Here is a 22,142-nt window from a genome sequence, read left to right on the forward strand (position 1 = left end):
GAAGCATATGGACATCCCGGGAAAGCTGAAAATGGACGCTAAGGGCCCCCCCTTGCGTTGAAAATGGACGCTAAGGCCCCCCCCCTTGCGTTGGAAAAAGCCGACACAGGGGACTTGACACAACGTCAACATAGGCCGACCTGGGAGTGAGGATGTGTTGATATTTCAAAGCAGTAAAACATGCTCAACAGTTTCTGGCTGGCTGCAGTGTATACACTTTCCGGTTGGATGCTTTCCTATTATACTTAATGTATGATTGAGACCTGTATGACCTATTCTCATCCCAGAAATGACATTTTGCTCCCTTCTTTTAAATCTCACCTTCCTTCCATCCCCCACATACCTTTGAATTGTATAAAGATGTCTTCCTGTATCACTAAGGTCCCAATGATCTTGCCATGTTGGTTGTGCATATTTCTGTATGAATGTTTGAACCTCCGCTTTGCTGAGTGGAACTTCTCTGTCTATGTTCATACTTCTGAGTGTTTGTTTGGCCAGAATATCCACCTGTTCAGCCTCCACACCAACATGAGCAGGAACCCAGATGAAACTAGTTGCTATGCCTTTGTTTTGCATTTTTATATAAAATTAGAAATATTTCATTTCTTATGTCCATTCTAGATGAAGATCTGCCTGATCGTATACTTGATAATGCTGAAAAGCTGTCAGATGCAATTACACTGTTATGTATTTCTTTCTCCTCTATCCATTTCAATGACAACACCAATGCCAACAACTCTGTGGTGTATACTGACACATGGTCTGTTACCCTTTTCTCTATATGTGTATTACTCACTGGGATATAAACTGCTGCCCCTGCACGCCCTGCCTCTGGATCTTTGGAGCCATCTGTAAATATGATTGTTGAGTCTGAGTGATATCTTGCAAAAATAATTCTGGACTATGCGCCATACTGGTAGTTCTTTCTTTTCCTTTAACTCAGGGCTCTCCAACGCGTTGATCGCGAGCTACCGGTTGCTCGCGGGCAGCTTTTCAGTAGCTCGCCGCTCGATTATCGATTATAGCGTGCGGTTGCTTCTTGATTTTTCGGCCGCGGCTGGACAATAACGTTTTTTTATTTTAGAATTGTTTCCGTCAAACAAATATATCAAATTGGGGTGGTGACGCAGAGCTCAAGGAAGAGATGTGACAGCGGCACAGCGACACCACACACCAACAGCAGAATGACCCGCTCTGCTCAGAGACACACAGGGAGGGATTTGTGGTTTTAGAAAAACACTCGTTATCGTCATGTCAGGTTTTTGGTAGATTGAATCAAGTCTTGGATTGCAGAGTATGAATGTCCTCTTGCTATTTTCAGTTGATAAATACGTGTGTAAAGTTTATGAAGGCAGGAAAGCTTCCGAGATCACCGTCTCCTCTCCGTTCCTCCAAACCCCGCCCCCTCACTGCAAATAATGAGTGACAGGATCACTGATTGAGAGATGATGAAGCTAACTTAATCTCATACATTCATGGGATTTATGTAACAGTAAGACAGAGAATGTAAGTGTGCACCCACATGCACTATTTTTGTTTTTATAATGCTGTTGTAAATACTCCTGTTGTCTGCTGTGTTCAGACTTAAGTCATGTTTGTGATTCAACCAAAGACATTCAGGACATTCAGTGTCCTTTTTTAGCTGAACTGTTCAGTGTCAATCCTGTGGAGATGGAGATGGAGGTTATAAATCTCCAAAATCATGTTCAGCTGAAGTCTCAGCAAAACTCTCAACATTTTAGGAGCCTTGTAGACCCAGAAAACTATAAGAACATTCACCAAGCAGCACTGAACACGTCTGCTTTATTTGGCTCTGTTCTACAGACCTTTGTGAGCAGCTTTTTCTGACATGAAATCTAAATACAGAACAAGACTGAGTGATGAACATTTAAATGACTCTATTAGAGTGAACCTAAGTGGTCCACTCCAGCATACACCTTTATGATGGACTCCATGCAGTGCCATTCATTTCACAAACTGTGAAAAAGAGTGAATGCCACTTACTGTATTTTACACACGTGCCATAGATGCTTGTAAGGTGGTGATTAAGGACATTTATGTGAATTCTCAGTGATGTACTCACTACACATAGTGAGTACATAATAATATGTGAGACATTTTTGTTTTCTTGGACCTTGATGTGAAGTTAAGATTTGTGATAAGCTTTAGGTATTGGATTTCACACGTGTACAAAAGTATAGCTTAATTCAACCGATGAGGGCTATACCAATATATTATATACTACGTGAATAAATGTAAGCGATGTGATGCAAGTAGCTCTTGGCCACTTTCATTTTTTCAAAGTAGCTCTCAGATGAAGAAAGGTTGGAGACCCCTGCTTTAACTCCTCTCGTATATTGAGGTCTGCACTTGGCAATGGGAACAACCAGGGTGGAATGGACGATATTGGAGCTGTGGGGCAATACTGTATTTGATTCAAACCTATACTTGCTGCTTTAACATCGCCAATCCATCCAACACTTGTTAAATGTGACTCATTGTGCTCCCAGCAGTCTTTCAAAATACTTTCCGCAGGATGACTATCACTGTGCCCCTGAAGGTTTACCCAGAATGCAACATTAACTTCACTCTTCTTATCCTTAAAGGCATGTCTCCCATTTCCACCTGCATTGCTGATACTGGAGATGTTTTAAAAGCTCCACTACATATCCTCAGGGCCTGAGCTTGTAGGACATCCAGCTTTTTAAGGTTAGATTCTGCTGCTGCCATGAACGCTACACACCCATCATCGAATACAGGTCTCACGAGTGCCCAATATATATTCAGAAGTGATGACCTACTCGCTCCCCACTCCTGTCCCGCGAAACACCGAAGTACACTGTTGACCTTTTTACATTTATGTTGAACCTTTCTTATATGACTGCTCCATGTTAGCTTTCCGTCAAACAAACACCAAGAAGTCTTATTGTATTAACCTGTTCAAGAGGCTGCTCATACCATTTTAACGATATAGGAGCAATGTTATGCCGTTTTGTAAAACAAATGACCTGCGTCTTAGCTACTGACAGTTTGAATCCCCGTTTATTTGTCCATTTCTCCACTTCAACTATTGCAGCTTGTATTGTCTTTCCAACATGTGCTACACTGCGGCCTTTTGCCCAAAAAGCCCCATCATCTGCATACAGTACAAAGATGTTCCCACACTTGGATGAACTTGACTAAAAATGTCATGTATCATTATATTGAACAGCAACGGACTACACACACTGCCTTGCGGAGTACAATTTTCCACAGCATAAACCCTTGAGTATTCTGTACTCTTACTTGTATTTTCCTTTCCAGTAAAACATTTATAACCCAATTATATGCTTTACCACCGATTCCCAATGATTTGAACTTGATTAGTAGTCCTTCCTTCCAGAGCATGTCATAAGCCTTTTCAATATCAAAGAAGACTGCAATCACTACTTCCTTGTTGGTCTGTGCTTTCCTGAGGTCTGATTCTCAGCACAATATAGAATACATTGTGTTCCGACCCCTCTGGAACCCACTTTGATATGGGGACAACAGAGCTTTACTTTCTAAGATATATGTTAACCTTTCTGTAACCATTCTTTCCATAATTTTGCATAAATGAGATGTCAGGGCAATAGGCCTGTGGCTAGATGGATCTGAAGGGTCTTTCCCTGGCTTTAGTATAGGCTTTCAAATTACTCCGATTGTTTCTCTCCTCTTGTCTCGTCTCTGTGTGTGTGTTTGAATCGATCGTGCTGACTCACGGACTGCACCGATTTGATTGGCTGAGTAGCGTCACCTCCCTAAAACATTAAACAATAACATTAAACCTTTTTATCTTTATGTTTCGCTCATATTGTATAAAACTCCCCCACTACTTGGACTATTCCTTGCACCCCTCTAGAATAAGCCAAAATGGTCTCAACCATATTGCATCAGTAACGTGCACTTGTTATTATAACAAGATCGCAAGGACACTGGTAGCAATCGGACAATTAAGTGATGTTCAGTTTGTGTGTTGTGGAACATGCGTGTGTGTGCATTAAAAAAAAACACACACCCAATTACAATAGCATGTTCAATTCACTGCCCTGGAAGTTAATAAAGTTGTTAAAGTTGGAACAGCCTGTGGACAGCCGTTCTTCTTTGCATGTCAGTCGCCGACACCTTCTTACAGAGGACAGGCAAATCTAGCTGCAGCACAACCCGTATATTTTCGCACGCCGTGTTCTCAACACATATTTTTTTAACATTTTCAACATCGTGGATACATCAGTGTGTATGCTCCCGGCAACACACTGAATGTCAACTTTGCCTCCTTATTACACTCACCCCTACTTTAGTGGGAACAATGAGTCTGCGTCTTTGATGCACACAGGAATAAACGCAGATCGTCCTCTGGTTCTTCATCTGAACTTTGCATAGTACATAACCCATATACAAAACATACAATCGAAATGGAATGGTTCAATAACCGTCATCAAAAATACAAAAAATACTTTGGTTGGTCTTCAACATAAAAGTTTTCCTTTGTGCATAACTTCTAGTGTTAACATTCAATATCACTCTCCAAAATAGCAGCAAATAGCTTGGTATCAGAACATTTCTTACTCCCTCCTTTCACAGAAATCGTTCTCATACTACATTCAGTGTTAAGGCACTTGTTTTTATAAATATAAAAGAAACAAACTATTTTAGAATAGCACAAAATAATAGAGAATACACCATCTTGGAATAGTATAAGGTAATAGAAAATACACCATATTGGAATAGTGCATGGTAATAGAAAATACACCATTTTAGCTGGTTCTTCATTCAAATCATCAAATTCATCATTTGAAATATCACATAATTTGAACAATCTCATCATTGAACATCCATATTATTTAACGTTATTTACACCATCAGATAATTTTCATCAAAATCTGTATATGGGGGTGGGTCGTCTTGTTCTGCTAGCAATAGAAACTGTTCCCTCATGAGATATTGACCCTGAATGTGTTCCCGGGTGAGGGCCGTGGTGATCAGTCGGTTTGCTAAGGTACGGATGCATGTATTGCAACAACAACAACAACAACAACAACAACACGGTAACAATATTACAATCACTCCTGAAATAGACATCACTCCACTCAGTACGAAATCCTTGTATTTCCCCAGCCAACCATCAAATAAATCTCCAATGGGGGTTTTCTCTATCCCACTGTTGTCTGCCAACTCCATGCTCAAAGTAGTGAGTCCCTTCAGAGCCTTGGTTACTGATCCATCAGGTGAGGTATTATTGGGGATAAAAGTACAACATAATGTTCCAAAGATTTAGCATAGACCCCCTTTTTCTGCCAGAAACATGTCTAGAGTCACTCTGTTCTGCAAAGCAATCAGGCTGGTTTTGTCCAGTTGTTCATGCAGTCCCCTAATCGCGTCCGTGGTGTGGTTTATGAACCTCTGCTGATTGTAGTAGATATAGTTAATACAGTCGACATTCTTATTTACAGTGGGCCAAAGGAAAATGGATTCCAATCCTGCAAAGATCTGGTTTATAGCTTTAAACTCATCTGGAACTCCCCTGGGCACCCCTATGCTGTCCATGTATACTGTGGAACCAAAACTCCCTCTCGGGACTGACCTCTTGGCCCTGGTGGATCTGGGATGGTCTACCATTTCTATCAGTTGATCGCCCGTCATTGGTACTGCATGAAAAGGCATCACTAACTGTACCAGAGCACAGGTCCCAGTCCAACCCTGTGGCAAGACTGGGTACAAGGTTTTAGTCCCACCACACATCTGCTCTGGGATACTGCATATTGGGCATAGTAATTCCTGGGAGAAAGTCTTGGCCGATTACAACAGTTGTAGAATTGCACCACCCAAGAGTTCCTACTTCAGTACCTGATAAGGCGTGAAGTCAGGTGGAATGTCATTCATTTTTACAACTTGGTACATTTGAGCAATGTCAACACAATCTGCTGGGGATTTCTGTTCATAGAGTTTGTACATACACCGCTGTCCTCGTGGGTTATTGTGGGCGTTAAATAGAAATTGCACAGTTCCCAAACTTATTCGAGCAGCCGCGCAGACCAGACAGTCCGACATCTTGCTCTGTTTAACAGAATATACTACCCAATCTAACCAGGCATTTGTGTCCTCGTATCCCGTTTCTACTGCTATAACTTTCTGTATCGTAGGTGACCAGTCGATTGTTCACAGATTTAGCAGGGGGTACTTCTGGTTCTGGCTGAAACATGGATTCAGTGTGTGTATTTTGGGGCGGAGTCAGGGATTACATCAGCAGGGGGGTCAATTATTTTCACCAAAATTGATCCCATTGTGTCCCTACCAGGAACTTCTATCCCCATTATTAAATGAAAGGCAGTTTTTCTTAAAATGGGCAGTGAGTGTGCTTTTGAAAGCAATTATTATTGGATTATGTTTGCTCATATCTCCACTATGGCGACCTTTGGAAAAGGATAGCTGAGACCTTGAATTATCATCTGGCTGTCCCCAAGCATGAATACACCCATAAACGTCATGGCCTGTTGCGTCTTGCATCTCTCCACAAACAGCTACATCACACACATCAAGACTGACCGTAACTGCTTCACCTCTGGGAATGAGTATTTCTAACCCCTCCCCCTGTCTCTCAGCTGATCTTTTGGCTCTGGGGATAAATGGAAGTCTCTGGAACACAGCTGGAGTTTTGTTAATGATATTGGCATTTTCTACGAGCGCACGAATGGATTTGGGTTTTTCACGATGCTGTACTCCCCACCCAACCAGAAAAATGCCAATTGTGATGAACACAACTAACAATGATATTACGATTCTTATCCCTAGGGGGCCCCATAATTGTTTTGACTTTTTCAATGGCACTTCATCAATTGTATCCATGGTTATATCAGTTACAGAGTTAAAAATGATGAGTACAAAAATAACGTATATAAAAATAATAGAACAAAAATATTGGACTCTTTTTAAAATGGACAACAAAAATAGGTTTCAGATATAAAACAAGAAGGTATTCCGTTTTAGTGTTCAATCTATAAAACCTAAAGACAATTCGTCTTTTGATCGGTTTCTATCTCAATGGCTCTTGATCTGATTTGTATTTATCGTTTTGTTCCAGCTCTGCCAAATCAGTCCTAACTTCCGAGAGCTTTCTGGAAGGTGCCGGTGCAGGGCGACAATGGTGCCAATTTGCTCCTCTTTTTACCTTTTATCCGGAGAGCGTGTGAAGTTCTTTCAACAACTTCCCACGGTCCCGTCCACCTGGGTTCAGCCCACTTTCTTCTGTGAACTTTCAACCTCACCCAATCACCCGGCCGTACAGGAGTCTCGTCTGGTGTCTCTGCAGTTCTCTGAACCCGTGTAGACAAGACTTGGATAATATTACTCAGAGCCCTGACATATTCATCAACTTCAATTTGTCTGATGTCTAAAACTGGGCCACTCCCTCCTTCTCTAGAAGGCCCAGGCATTGGCCTACCAGTTAACAACTCATGGGGTGAAAGATGTGTTTTAGCACCCTGAGAAGATCTCATTGACATGAGTGCTAAATGCAAAGCATCGACCCATTTCATGTTTGTGCCAAAAATGACCTTTGCAATTTTCCCTTTTAAAGTTCGATTTGCTCTTTCTACAATACCCTGAGATTGTGGGTGGTATGCTGACCCAAACTTATGAATTATACCAAAATATAACTCTACTTCCTCCAAGTGTTTGCTTGTGAAATGTGAACCATTGTCTGATCTTATCATCCTTGGCATTCCATAGCGGGGTACGAGTTCTGTTTTGAGCCATTTAATGACTGTCTTTGCATCTTCTTTCTTACAGGGAATGGCTTCAATCCATCTGGTATAACGATCAATCATTACCAACATATATCTAAACCCTCTGACTAAGTTGTCTGCTCCCATGTCTGTATAATCAATACAAATGTCTTTGAATGGGGCTTCTGGGACTGGATATCTCCCCATTGGGCACTTGTATGGCTTTTTTATATTGAATGCAAAGCACGTGTCACAGTCGTTTACGAAGTTTTCAACCATGTCTTTCATGTAAGGATGCCACCACTGTTGTTCAATGTCTTTTGTTGTTCTTGCTTTGCCTCCATGGGTGGGACCATGTGATTGTTCTATTAGCAGGTGGCATAACTTTGCAGGTGCGACTAAACGGCCGTTGTGGGCCCTCCACAGGCCATCTACTTCCTTTGCTCCCTTCTGACTCCATTGATTTTGTTCATACACTCCAGCATATTTCTGCATGTCTTTGATGTGTTCGGTGGTTAACTCTTCTTGAGTATTGGCCTTTGTACATATCATTTGCTTGCTGTACCCTCCTGCCTTCTTTGCTGCCTTGTCTGCTGCATCGTTTCCTCTAGATATTGCATTGTTCAATGTTTGATGTCCTTTGCATTTCATTACTGCCACTTGTGATGGCAACAGCAAAGATGTTAGCAGGAGTTTTAGCGCTTCAGCATGTTTTACTGGTGTCTTAGCAGATGTTAGGAACCCTCTTCTCATGCACTGTGGTCCGTCTATATGCACTGCTCCATAGGCATATGCTGAATATGTATAGATGTTTACTCTTTGTCCCTCTGCATGCTCCACGGCTTTGGTGAGTGCCACTACTTCCGCCAGTGGGGCCGAAGCAGGTTGGGAGATGATTTCTGATTCTATGGTTTGTATATTTTCTCCCTCCTGCAGGACTACTGCATAGGAGGCCACATTTCCGTCGTGTCCCTTGTAACAACAGCCGTCACTGTAGAGAGTGAAGTCTAGTTGGTCCAAAGGGTCTGTTTGTAAATCTGATCTTATCTTGAGATCCTATTGGGAGACGAATTGACAGTCATGGGGTGTGTGTATGAACACACACCCCATGACTGGGGTGACTGTCATGTCCTGTAGACATGTTTGTTAAACCAACTTGGTATGTTATGTGTGGTTTCAACAGACTGGTCTGAGTCTTGATTTTCCTGATTGGGGAAAATGTGAATGCCTGTGAATTGATAAATGCTGCTACTCCATGTGCTGTGTTGACTTTCAATGGGTGGCACATTACCACATGTGCAGTTTTCTCAATGACTTTTGCTAGTGCAGCTAGATGTCTTGCACATCCTGTCTGGCCTAGTTCTATATTGTCTAACTTTGAGCTATGGTACATTAGTAACTGTCTCACTCTCCCTTTTTTCTGAAACAGGACTCCATTTACTATTCCACCTGATTCAGAAACATCAAAAATCATCGTCATAATCAGGAGTGGAAAGGTGTGCCGCTTGACTCAGGGCTTGCTTCGTCTTCGTGAAAGCTTCTTCGGCCAACGTTGTCCACTCGAGAGTGGCTCTTAGATTTCTGTTTCCCGCTTCTGCAATTATGTGTCTCAGTGGTTGTGTCAAATCCACATAGTCAGGTATGTATGTCCTGCTGTATCCTATCAGGCCCAGAAATGCAAGCATCTGTTACACTGTTTCAGGCTTTGGTTAGGAGAGGATGGAAGATCTTTGTGTCTTTGTGTCAGAGTTAGACTGTTGGAGGAAATCATTCTTCCTAGGAATGTAACTGTTCTCCTTGCGATCTGTGTTTTTTCTTTCTTCACCTTGTATCCTACTTGGCCAGTAGGATTAGCAATTGTTGTGTCACAGCTAGACATGTTGCTGCATCTGGTCCAGCAAGAAGTAAATCATCAACATACTGTATCAGAGTCACTCCCTCCGGTAGTTGTAATGCACTGAGATCCTGTTTCGAAGCACGGTTAAATAATCCTGGACTGTATCCCTGTGGCATCCGATTGTAAGTGTATCTCTGTCTTTGGTAAGTTAAAGCAAATATGTCCTGGACATTCGGATCTAATGGCAAGCAAAAAAAAATGCATTAGCTAGATTTATCAATATGAAATATTTGTGACCTGAATTATGTTTTTTTAATACTACATGTGGATCGGGAACAGGAATATTAGCAGTTTTAGTGACATTGTTGACTTCTCTTAGATCATGGACCATCCTCCATCCCTTGTTTCCAGCCTTTGGTCAAGATGGGAGTATTCCAATTTGAGCTGGTGTGTCTGATTACTCCAGCTTGCAACAATTCTTGAATAGTGTTTCCTATCCCATCTATTTGTTCTTGTTTCAATTTGTATTGCGGGCGCCAACATGGTTTGTCATTGTCCACCAGCTCCACTGAGACTTCATGATTCACTAAACCACAGGGCTCGACATTAACGACTGCCAGATGGCCCGAGGCAATCTAGTATTTAGCTCGGGCAATGAAGCCTCACCTACTGGTTGCCCGATCAGGCAATCTATTATGGCAATTGTGGAGACGTGTCAGTGCCTGACAGCGGTCAAATCGGTTGGAAAACGATAAAAGAGTTGCCAAAAGTCGGTAAACCCGTCTTTCTTCATGGACGTCGCCATGTTGTGTGCTTCACGGATGCGCTCGGCTCCTCTCGACTGCTGCTCGGTCAGTGGTGGTTCATCTTATAATTCAGTCTAGAGAATGCACCAGACAGCATCTAAGTTAAGCTACATTTTCTAGAGGAAGCCCCCCAAACCCTTCGTGCGTCATTTCGTCCGCCCACATTTTTCAGGGAAATCTCTATTGGGCTCAGGGCCATCTGTAAATTAGCTTAGATGGCCCACCGGGTCCAAAGATGTGTAGGCACCTGCAACAGCATTTATTCTGTGTATGGATGGTTTGTGTTTTTCTCGTCCAATCCTCCACATCGTCTGGTCTGTTGATCGCCACAGGAAAGGTGATTCTGTTGGCAACCATTCTGTGTTCAATGCAGTCTTTATCATTGGACCCAATGATCTGGATTCAGCTCCTATGGTCATGGCGAGTGTGACATGAGAAACAGCTTCTTCAGATAAATTGTACCATTGTCTTTGTTCTAATAATAATAATAATATATATATATATATATATAATATTACATTACTTACATTTATTATAGCTTTTTCAATGACTCAAAGCGCTTTACATATACACACATTACACATATATCATACATGCAATGGTCAGAAACTGTGGACAATACCCACAGGTCAGGTGAAGTGTCTTGCTCAAGGACACACCGGCTTTACAGACGCAGCAGCGGCGGGTTTCACCCCTTGATCTGATGATCATTGAACAGCACACTGCGCCATCTTCACGCCTCCTGTGTCCACCATCATTTCTACCTTTTCTCCCTCAATCTCACAGGTGACCATTGGTTCATCTTGGGCTGGAGTTGCGTCACCTGTGATTGGATCCTCTGGGCCTCCTTGTAGGTACGGACCACTCCAAGCTGTCAGAGGCATTTGGTTCATGTTTGGCAGCCCTCCTCCTCTTGGTTGTCCCTGAAATCCTCTGCCACCATTGGAACCTCCCCTCTGTTGATACTGTACAGGTGTGTACCCGGTAGGGCTGAACGATATACCGTGTCATGGCGATAACCGCGATATGCGCATGCGCGATATTCACACCGCAGGGACGTGCGGTTTTATTCTTTTTTTTTTTTTTAAATGCTAACGCATAAAGATACCCTTATTACTTATCAAAACTGCACATACAATATATCCGATTAAAGCTGAGACTCCACAGATTATTTAAGTATATTATCTAAGTGATCCGATCTCGCGACAGGGGAAGCAAACACAGACATCACAACACGTACCTTTTACGGAGCTTTTACGGGAGATTGTCTCACTGTAGCTGTCAATCTGATCAAAAGACGTGTTCAATGGCATTAAAAATCGGAGCACAAAAGTTAGCTGCTAATGGTAGCCACCAGAGTGTATGCAGCTTCCGGTTTTGGCTACGTGTCACTCTCACTCCTTATTTGGTAATGTGTGTGTGTTAGACTGTGCATAGCCAAGACCGGAAGCAGCAGCCACTCTGGTGGCTACCATTAACAGCTAACTTTTGCTCTGCGATTTTTACATAAAAATGGAATTATGGATTATAAATGAAATCATTTTTTTATACCGAGACGTTAAAAACCTATGGATTAACCGATTCAGCCGCGTTTTTCTCGATTTAATGCCATTGAACACGTCTTTTGATCAGATTGACTTGGGGCTTAACAGGTTAAAAAAAACGCACTATATATCGCAGGGGAACAAAAAACCGCAATGTCCGTTTTTTCCAATATCGTGCAGCCCTAGTACCCGGGCATTGGTGGCTGTGATTGGGTGGGAACATACACGGCTGTCTGCTTTTGCTGAACTTGGGGATAACACTGTTGTGTCTGGGGCTGCTGAAATTGTATAGTAGTATATTCCAATACTTGTGGTGGGTATTGTATTTGTTGTTGCAGACAATCTCTGGACCAATGGCCCAGCTGATTGCATATGTAACATCCCTCAAACCGGAAAACGTTTCCTCTGCCTCTTCCTCGGAATCCTCCTCTTCCTCCTTGTTGGTTTTGCGTCTGATTCTCTGGCACTACCTGAGCTTCAACTGTTGGCGGTGTCTGCACTACGGTCTCTGTTAGTATGGCCTTCTCTGTTGTAGCTGCCATTTGCTTTGCCGCTTTCTTGTTTTTATTAGCCTCGGTATCTTTCTCAGCTATTTGTATCTTCAAGAGTCTCCTAGCTAGGATGTTGTTGTCTTCTTCAATTTCCGTCTTTGTTGTCTGGTATCTGATATCGTGGTGAATGAGATGTTGTCTCCATTCTTCAGCGGGTTTAGTGTCCAATCCCACCACTTCTTCCAGACGTGCCTGCACTGATGAGGGAAGGGCTTTAATGACAGCGTTCTTCCACAACATTTCAACAGATGGAGAAAGATCATGTCGTTCTCGCGTGCTGGGCTCCCACACTTCTTCACATCTCTTCAAGAAGGCATGCATGTCTTCCCCCGGCTCCTTCCTCAAGCTGGTGAGGGCATGTAAACTGCGTGTTGTTGGGTAGATGTGACGAATAGCAGCCCAGTAATTCGACCTGATGTAGTTGAATGAAGTGTCATCTGGGTTGTAATAATAATAATAATCCTTAAATTTATTATAGCGCTTTATCAAAGACTCTCAAAGCGCTTTATAAATACACATTACACATACAGATCATACATACATGTAATGGTCATCTACTGTGGACAATACCCACAGGAGCAAATTCGGGTGTAGTGTCTTGCCCAAGGACACAACGGCCTGACGCAGTGGGGCGGGAGCGGATTTCGAACTGGAGTTCCCCACGCCCCCTTGATCTGATGATCAAACGCACAGACCACTGCACCACCCGTCCCAAAAATAGTTACAAGTCTGATACTCCATCTGAAATATGCCAGCCAAGACGCAGAGTTCATAGCAAAGGAGGATAACACAGAAAATACAGAAGAAGCTCCAGTTATCCAAACTTTAAAGCTCTATCCAAGCTTGACTGAAGCACCTCCTTGTGCGTGCATTTGGCCTCGGAATCTATTGCTTTTGCCTCTAGTCGTCCTTTAATCCATCCGAGCAGGGCCCTCATGTCCCCCAAGCACAGGTGGTCTTGGGCTGTGTATCTCTCCAGATAATTCACCCACTTCTGACCTCCTTTTGTGAGTGGAGGAGAGTAGTTTGTTCGGCGTGTTCTTTGAGAGTTTTCCCATCTTTGAGTTCTTTGTTCTTCTTGTTCTCTCCTTTGGTTCTGGTGTCTGTCTTCCATCATGTCCTGGAATCTTACATCTTCTTGTCGTCTTTCCGCCAGACGTTGTTGGTATTTTATCTTCCTCCCTTTGTCTTTCTGCAGTAATGTATTTATGGGCTTCATCTGCCTTTTGTCTTTCTTCAATAATGTCATTATTTGCTTCATCTGCCTTTCGTCTTTCTTCTGCGTGTCTGTCTTCTGTTTCTGTTCTGTGTTGTTGTGCGTCTTTCTCTGCTGTTTGTGATTGAAGAGAGAAGAAAGGCTCGGCCGCACTCACATAAGCTGCCATTGGTACTGGATCTGCACTGGTGTTTGTAATATGTCTTGTTGGCTGTCTGTAGGCATTTCTCTTAATGCGTGCATTTCCTCCAGCAGCTGGTTGGATTTACTGGTAAGCATTCTTACGTCATATTCCAATTCGTTAACACTTCTTTCTGTGGGGACTCCATCCAAATTCAATACTCCTCCTGAAATACCGAGCGTTGGTATGTTTTTTCCTGCCTTATAGGGAGGAGTTGCTTCAGTCAAGCTTGGATAGAGCTTTAAAGTTTGGATAACTGGAGCTTCTTCTGTATTTTCTGTGTTATCCTCCTTTGCTATGAGCTCTGCGTCTTGGCTGGCATATTTCAGATGGAGTATCAGACTTGTAACTATTGTTTTTCTTTTTTCAGCTTTTTTCATAGCGTTTTTAGCAGGTCCATACCAAGGGGGTTGTCCGGCTTTATCCCATGCTTCTTGCTGTTGTAGGTACGAAAAGTTGTAGGTACCAAAAGATATGGTCAACGAAAGTGTCCCACAGCATTGGTGGTGCTCCAAAACTCCAAACTCTTCCTCCAACAAACGAGACATTCAGAGAAAATGTGGCAAGAGGTCACCTCCAAGTAGCGATATGGAGACAAGCCATTCAGCCTAACCCTCCACTTATGGACCCTCTGAATTATGGCTGGTCCAAGGATGAAGGTAGCTCTTCTCTGTATCCAACAATATTGCAGCAGAAAATGTTGCCTTCGCCCTAGAAGAGCTGCTGAAAGTGATCAAATGCTCGTGTGACAGTGCCGTACCTTGTAAAACTAAGCGATGTGGCTGTTACCTTGCCGGAATGGCATGTACATCATTCTGTAAATGTGAAGGTGGACATGGTCGTTTTAATCAAAAGACCAGGGAATGTCTCCAAGCAGAGACCGAGGATGAAAACATGTGAAACGAACACTGACAATAGCAGACTATATATGCAGACTGTATATAACATGTATGTGCTAGTTAAGCTAAAATGACTTCTGTGGTTCTTGATTGTTGTAATTTTCTTTATTTTGCCTTCAGCAATACAATTGTCTTTGTTATCAATACTGGTCATAACATTAGTAAAGTAGAGTGCAATAATATGTGTGCATGTGCTTGCTTGCTTGCTTGCTTGCTTGCTTGCTTGCTTGCTTGCTTGCTTGCTTGTGAGAACAACAACAATAACCCTCATATATCTTAATACCAGATGAAGCAAAACTAATTGGTAAATTGTTTGTATGAGCAGAAAACTTTAATTTGCAGAGTTGCCCTGAATGCCTTACACGTGATTTACAAGCGATAATACAAATATGCTGACTCGGCAAAATTGAAATAAAATACAGAAACGACCATTGTAACGCATCATTTTAATAATGAGGCATTCAGTTATTATAATACACATCAATACACCATATTAGCAGACCTCCAGTGATACCGCACATATAATAATCGATATTTCCCCTTATTTTTAGGAAACTATTATAAAAATGTCCATAGATCGTCCTTGCAAGACATACATTCCAGTGTCATGTGACGTTATTATTCATCACAAAGACATGTATAATACACCGTTGGAAAGGTATGTTATTCCTTTTTACTATAGTATATCATATGCTGTAATATGTGAATGTTACATTACACTAGACGTCAAAGAGTAGCCCTACCCCCTAATTCAGCGATTCACGAATATCGCGAATAAGGGTACCTGCACAAAATCGTGAACAATTCAAATTGCCGAACGGTGAGAACTCCACACCACCCTAGATATCTTTATATAGACCCTATACATGAATAATCAGCAGAGAAAACAACTTTATCAGAGAATTTGGGGTCAAGCTCCTCACTGCCGGACTACATCCATAATTTTCAGGAACCGCTGGCCGCCATCAAACACACAAATCTAATATTTCCTAGATAAACTATTGAAGAATTTGATATAACAGGGTTCTTCTTACCACTTTCATTGAGCTCTTTTGTGTGTATGATGGGCGGGAGCGTCTCCGGAATAGCTGGCGTTGTCGGTTCTCCTGGGGTCACGTCGGGGTAAAACCAAATGTTTGCTTTGTTCGTTGTTCTCGCGTCCAGGAGAGAAGCTTGGAATAAAGAGACCAATGGAGTCTCTGGCATAAGGTTCAAATGGGTACTTTCATTAAATGGCTCGGTAATTTAACAAACAGAGGATGGTTCTGAGAAAACAGCTGTGTTCTCGGGTCTGCAGCGGAGGCAAGAGACCCAAACACGCACGTCGGCTCGTTATGTATCCTCCGTTGGCTCCTCCTCATGTGCCGGTTGGCGTAGCAGGGGGTCCGTCCACCTCGGTCTTCAATGTCCGTTATTGCGCATAACAGAGGATTCAGACGTTGTACATTCAATACATAACTTTAACACGCCTTTTCTCCTCATACTCTCTTTCATGACTTTTTACTTAATACATTTTAACGGTCGCAATCGTTGTTTACTCAAAAACGGAAGTCAAGCTTACTCGTGATACTTCGGAGATCTCTTCCGGAATAGCTTTTCAAAATAAACTTTAACCACAGGCAAGTGCTAACCAGAAATGTTTTCACAATAAAACAGTTAGAAAATTACTGTATGTTTAGACTATATCACATCATTAAACATTGATTTTAATTTCTTACAAAAGCACATCATCTGCAATAATGTACAGACCAGGCAGTATATCCAATGCTTGAGTGAGCTTTCTCTGAAATACTTCAGGTGCAGGGCTTATCCCCATAGGCATTCTTTTCCAACGATAATGACCAAACAGGGTTGAAAACGGTGTTAGGTAACTGGACTCTTCTTCCAGTTTGACATGCCAGAAACCGCTTTTGACATCGCACACTGTAAACACTTTAGCTTTTCAAATAATCTGCTTTTATCCTATCTTTTGTCCACTGTCCACTTGTGTGCTTCTCTGAGGTAACAATAGTGTCTAAAGCCATAATGTTTTCATAATGCACCTTCATCAGCTTCATGGCTTCACTCGCTCTTTTACCAAGCAGTGGCACAGAACAGTCCTTATCCACCACCTGGAACATCAGCTGGTACAATTTCTTGTTTCTAGGGTTTCTCAGTTTTATTTTACATTGCCCCAGTGGCCTCAGATTGCTTTTGTTGTACATGAAGAGCAGTGGCGTTTCTATATGTACAAAAGTGGTGGGGCACAAAAAACGTAGATGTCTATATATAAGCTTCTGCAGTGAGGTTCATGGCTGGTGAGGCACTGACTCTTCAGGTTTACAAATATTATATTTTGAACTAAATCAAAATATAATATTATTTTCAAAAGCCTCTTTAGTCTGATGCTTCAATTAATTTTAAACAGACAGTTCAACAGAAGGATACCCAAAAATTTAAATTTTATCATTTAAATATTGAATTGTTCTCTCTTAGTAAGATCCCATTTTCAATACAATTGTGGTCTTACCTTGACTTGAAGATGAAGTCCATTTGCCTATCCTTCTGGACAAAAATCGCTATTACTTTTTTGTAAAAGTCCTCCTTATCTTTTTGTAGTTTCAAAAGTCTATCATAAATCTAAATGATGGATTTATGATTCGAAAATTATAAAAGTAGGGTAGACATGTGGATATTATCCGGCTGAACAAAACGTACATTTATCTAACAGCTACGTTTCCCACAGATCTTATATTGAGCTATTTTCTAAAATCCTATGGAGAAATCTCATTGCTTTTTTGTGGAGGGAAGCCATGCGCAGCTTACTTCCTGGTTTTAGGACGCGTCTCTCTCCTCCTCTTCACACACCACACTTTTCGCGGCACACGTACTTACAGCCAATCAGCTCTGAATTATGTGAGATGACGTATGGTGGGGATGGCAGCTCTATGCCCCTATGGTCATTATTTTTTGCCACACACATTAAATAGGAAAATACTCTGAGCATGCGCAGTGTCGTTTTTACAGTCACCGTTCACTTAGACAGTGAGAGGGAGGGGCAGGATCGGGTTTTGTCCCACATGGCTCTAAACAAACAGCTCAATAGGCACACACTGTAGACACTAATTAGAAGAACACATACTAAAACAGCAATGTACAGACGAAACAGATGATTAAACATGATCTTAAAATATATTTTATATATTAATTTATTTTTTGCATTTTGTTGTAATCATTATTTAATACTTTCTGCTAACACTAGGTGGGGCTGTGCCCCACCTGCCCCTAATGACCAGTCTTGAACTTGCAATCCACTGTCCCTCCAGGTCTTCCATGTCATTGAAAGATTAGTGGAGTCTAGGCACAAAGTTTTGGGTGGTTTTAGTCGACCATTACGCTCTTAACACAGGCGAAGTTCACTACTGCTGCCAACATGTTATATTCTGCTCTTTGTATCACAGGAAGACTACAGAATACCTTGTTTCTACCTCGGTGGGTAGTTATTTTTATTAAACTCCAGTAAACGTGAACATCTTATATCTCATGCCTGTATGCTCCGCATGTGTGTAACACCAAACATGTCAGAGTAGCAACATCACAATTGGTAGGCAGCTCTACTGCCTAAACAATAGTTCCTACTATTACATCCTTTCTCTTTTGAGAGTTTTCTCTTTTCCTGTAGAGAAATTATAACAACTCCATGTCAGCCTTGTGCCTACCTGAAACTAAACGTTCTATTAAAATAACATTACAATGTATGTTCAAAATAAGGCACATCTTCTACTACTGAGATCTAGAACAGTGTAGCATAACACAAATACTGGCTGACTGAATATCACAATAAATTGCGCATAACCTTCTCATTTTCAAACATTAACATGTACACCAACTTTCCAGTCAACTTAAATACATTCTCATCTCTCTTTTTTTTCTTTTTTAAGCAACAAAGTCACTGTAACGTTGTGGCTTCAATACAGTGCGACCACTTCTGGTGGTAACTGAAGATGGCCCTGGCCGTCTGTGTAGTGTGCTGAGGCACAGTCTCTGAGTAACTGGTGTCAACAGTCGCTATGTCAGTGTTATCAGTAAAACCCAGTTCTTGAGTAAGTCTCAAGTGTCTCCGGTTTCTCCTCAAAAGACCAGCTGAGTCCAACTTGACTTCGTAGGATCTAGCATCAATAGACCTCAACACTGTACCTAATCTCCAAACAGTATGGGGTCCGAGTGGTTGTATCCTCACACAGTCACCTGGTTTCAGCTTTTCGAGGTCCCTCGCTGATCTGTCATAGTAGACACGCAGACGTTGTTGTTTATTCCTCAGATCCTGCTGTGCTTGAATGACTTCTGGCTTGCTCTTGTCGGCAAAAGCGTCGTAGTACAGCGGCTGATTAGTCTCTGTGCTGGACTGGTATTATACGTTTATAATTATTGATGCCTTAATGGGTTAATGATTTTAATGTTGAAAAAGGTGGAGCTTATTTGAACTACTTTAAAAGAGGTATCTGCTGTGCATTCCTCGTTGAAAATGAAAGCAGAAGAAAATTGAAATAGTACGATTTTGAATTAAAAAATCTGGTTAAATCACAATGCTAATTTACCAGGGTTCCCCCTCCTTTTTCAGGTGTTGGGAGTATTTTCTTCATATGTTAAGAAGGAGTATAACGTTTTGAACCCAAATGACTAAAAACGACATATTCCCTCTCTTCTAACTACGAAGCTCAGATTCAGCCGATATATTTGGTTTTAAGGTATCTTCTGCCTTCACCCCACACACGCAGCGTCACAAACTTCACAACTACCCAAACCTTCTGTATGTGTCACATACTGCAGTGTGTGTGTGTGTGTGTGTGTGTGTTCAGTGTGAAGAACTCAGAGTGTCTCTGCAGACTGGAGCTGTCCTGGTCCCGGGTGGAGCTGTCGGCAACCTGCTACAGAACCTGCGAGACGGTGGGAACGCTTCAGATCCACATCCAGCGCAGTGGGGGGAGCGCCGACCCGGCATACGTCGCCATCCAGGTACCAGTGAGACCTCTTTGTCGAGGCTGGCTTACTTAGTTTTTAAGTGCTGTCAATTAAATATCTTTTCAATATTTGGTCAATAAATCAGTGTTTGGTGTTTGTTTAATGTTGTGTTTGTGCAGGTGGAGGAAGGTTCGGCTAAACCGGGGAGAGATTTCACTCACAGCACCGCTGCTCTCATCCAGTTTGACCCAGGTCTGACCCTGCTTCATCTACTACTACTACTGTCAGTGGTGGGAGTAACATTATACAGTAAAAGTAGAAATACAACAGTGTAGAAATACTCTGCTACAGTAAATACAAGTATTAAGACTGGTACAAGTAGAGAAAGTGATAGCATCACAATATTCTTAAAGCACAAATACTCATTATGCAGAATGCGCCATTTCAGATTCCTATATTGCTGGATTCATTATTATCCCCTGCATTAGGAGAGGACGCTGGCGTTGACTGCTCACTGCTTCTCCACCTCTGTTACCCTCTGTTACCCTCAGCTACCATTCGTTCTCGCAACATTCAAATTGGACTACTGCCATTGCTATCTGCTACATCGCCTACCTGTCTGTCTCCGTCCCGCGCATCAACCGTGGACTCTCTCTGCCTCCTGCCTTCATCTCTGGTGTGCATATGTCCCGTCCCACTGTTTACATCCTCCTGCCATGTCGTGGATCTTCCTCGTCTCAACAACAATCCTCCACCTCTGTGCACCTAGCCCGCTAGCCGCAATCGCTGCTAACAAACTGCTCCCAGCCTTTCCGCCTGTCATCATGCTGAAATACTCCATCTCACAGCTTCTGTCATTCACCAACTCCTCCACCCCATCTTCCATCTTAGTCATCAGACATCGTGGACTCCTCCGTCGACTGCAGTTACATTCACCGAAGCACCCGCCGCAGTTTTGTTTACTTTCAGCACGGACAATCCATAGCATCCATCTGCTCTACCCGTCGCACACCTGACGCGCCATCAGAACGCAGCTCCTACTGCTCCTCTTACACTCTCCCCCGCTCCCCTACACTCCCAGCTGCACGGAATACCCTGAGCGGATTCCACTCCCCTCCGCCATCCCAACCCAAATAACAAGCCATTTCTCCCCACTATCAAGCCCCCCTCCTCTGCTCCACTGCCCCCCTCGCGTGCCCACCCCGACGCTGCTAACCTGGCCAACCTCATACCTCTCCAGCCTGCCACCACCTCTCCAACCCCCCACTCCACCAATTTTGCCCTCCTCACTCAACAATAAAGCCCACATCCTTCACGAATTAATTCTGGACAAATCCATCGACTTCCTTCTGCTCACTGAAACCTGGCAACAACCCATTGACTTCTTCTCCCTCAATCAAACATCCCCCCCTGGTTTTAATTACATCACTAAACCCCGCCCCTCACGCCGTGGTGGTGGGCTGGCTGTCACCTACAACCAGAACATCCGAACTACAGAACTCACCCTCCCCTCAGTACCATCCTTTAAATTCCTCACCTTCAAAGCCCCTCCCTCACAGACAGTTATCCTCATTTACCGGCCCCCCAAACCACACCCCTCCTTCCTCTCTGATCTGACTGAATTCCTAACCATTGCTGCATCCCTCTCCCCACGTCTGTTACTCCTCGGTGACCTGAACATCCACATGGACTCCCCCACCTGCAAACTCGCTTCTGAATTCTCCTCCCTTCTGGACAATTTCTCAATTACGGAGTTTACACACGTTGGCGTGCGTTGAAGCTTGCCGGCAGTGTGTCTGACACTCGACCAACAACCAATCACATGAATCTCCCGCCCCGGACACACAAGCACGCGGTTTGATTGGCTAGAGGTTGTACTGGCATATGATTCGATTGGCTGACGCTTCTGTCGAAGCTTCAAAAGTAGAACATTGCTCTACTTTTTAAGCGAGCAACGCTTTGCTCCCACAATGCAGTTTGGCGAAGCGTGACGCAGGCCCGGTTCTACGGGGGTGCATAAGGGTGCATTGCACCCTCAGTTGAGTCGTTATGCACCCTCATTTGAAAAATGAAAAGTAAAAAAAAAAAAAGTGAAAAATATTACATTTTGCCTACTATTACTAACAATAGTAGTAATAATAAGAAGAAGAAGAAGAATATAGTTGAAATAAAATAAATTGTAATTGTGGTTGAATAGCATTGTCTGCTGCATTTATTTGATCAATTTAAACGGTAAGTAACGTTATTATGTCAGGTGCGCGTGACCTGTGCCGCTGCACATTCAAGGTGCTTACACCTTGCTGATGGACATCAGCAAATGTTTAAAACAACCAGCCCTTATCGCCAGCAGTAACACTGCATCTACTGCAGGTAATAACAGTTCAGATCATGGGGACATTACGGCTACAACAACTGGCGCCATGCT

At 42.7% G+C, this 22,142-nt stretch overlaps 1 protein-coding gene across 1 annotated transcript in view; it reads left to right on the forward strand.

Moving 5' to 3' along the window:
* frem1b (Fras1 related extracellular matrix 1b) overlaps positions 1-22,142 on the forward strand; it is a 288,564-nt gene that overhangs the window by 199,966 nt on the left and 66,456 nt on the right. Inside the window, exons 28-29 of the mRNA XM_034081787.2 lie at positions 19,642-19,771; positions 19,897-19,969. Coding sequence (XP_033937678.1) covers positions 19,642-19,771; positions 19,897-19,969 — 203 coding nt within the window. The remainder of the gene's footprint in view (positions 1-19,641; positions 19,772-19,896; positions 19,970-22,142) is intronic.

The sequence above is a fragment of the Pseudochaenichthys georgianus genome, chromosome 4 (genome assembly GCF_902827115.2).
Source record: "Pseudochaenichthys georgianus chromosome 4, fPseGeo1.2, whole genome shotgun sequence".
Taxonomy (NCBI): Eukaryota; Metazoa; Chordata; class Actinopteri; order Perciformes; family Channichthyidae; genus Pseudochaenichthys; species Pseudochaenichthys georgianus.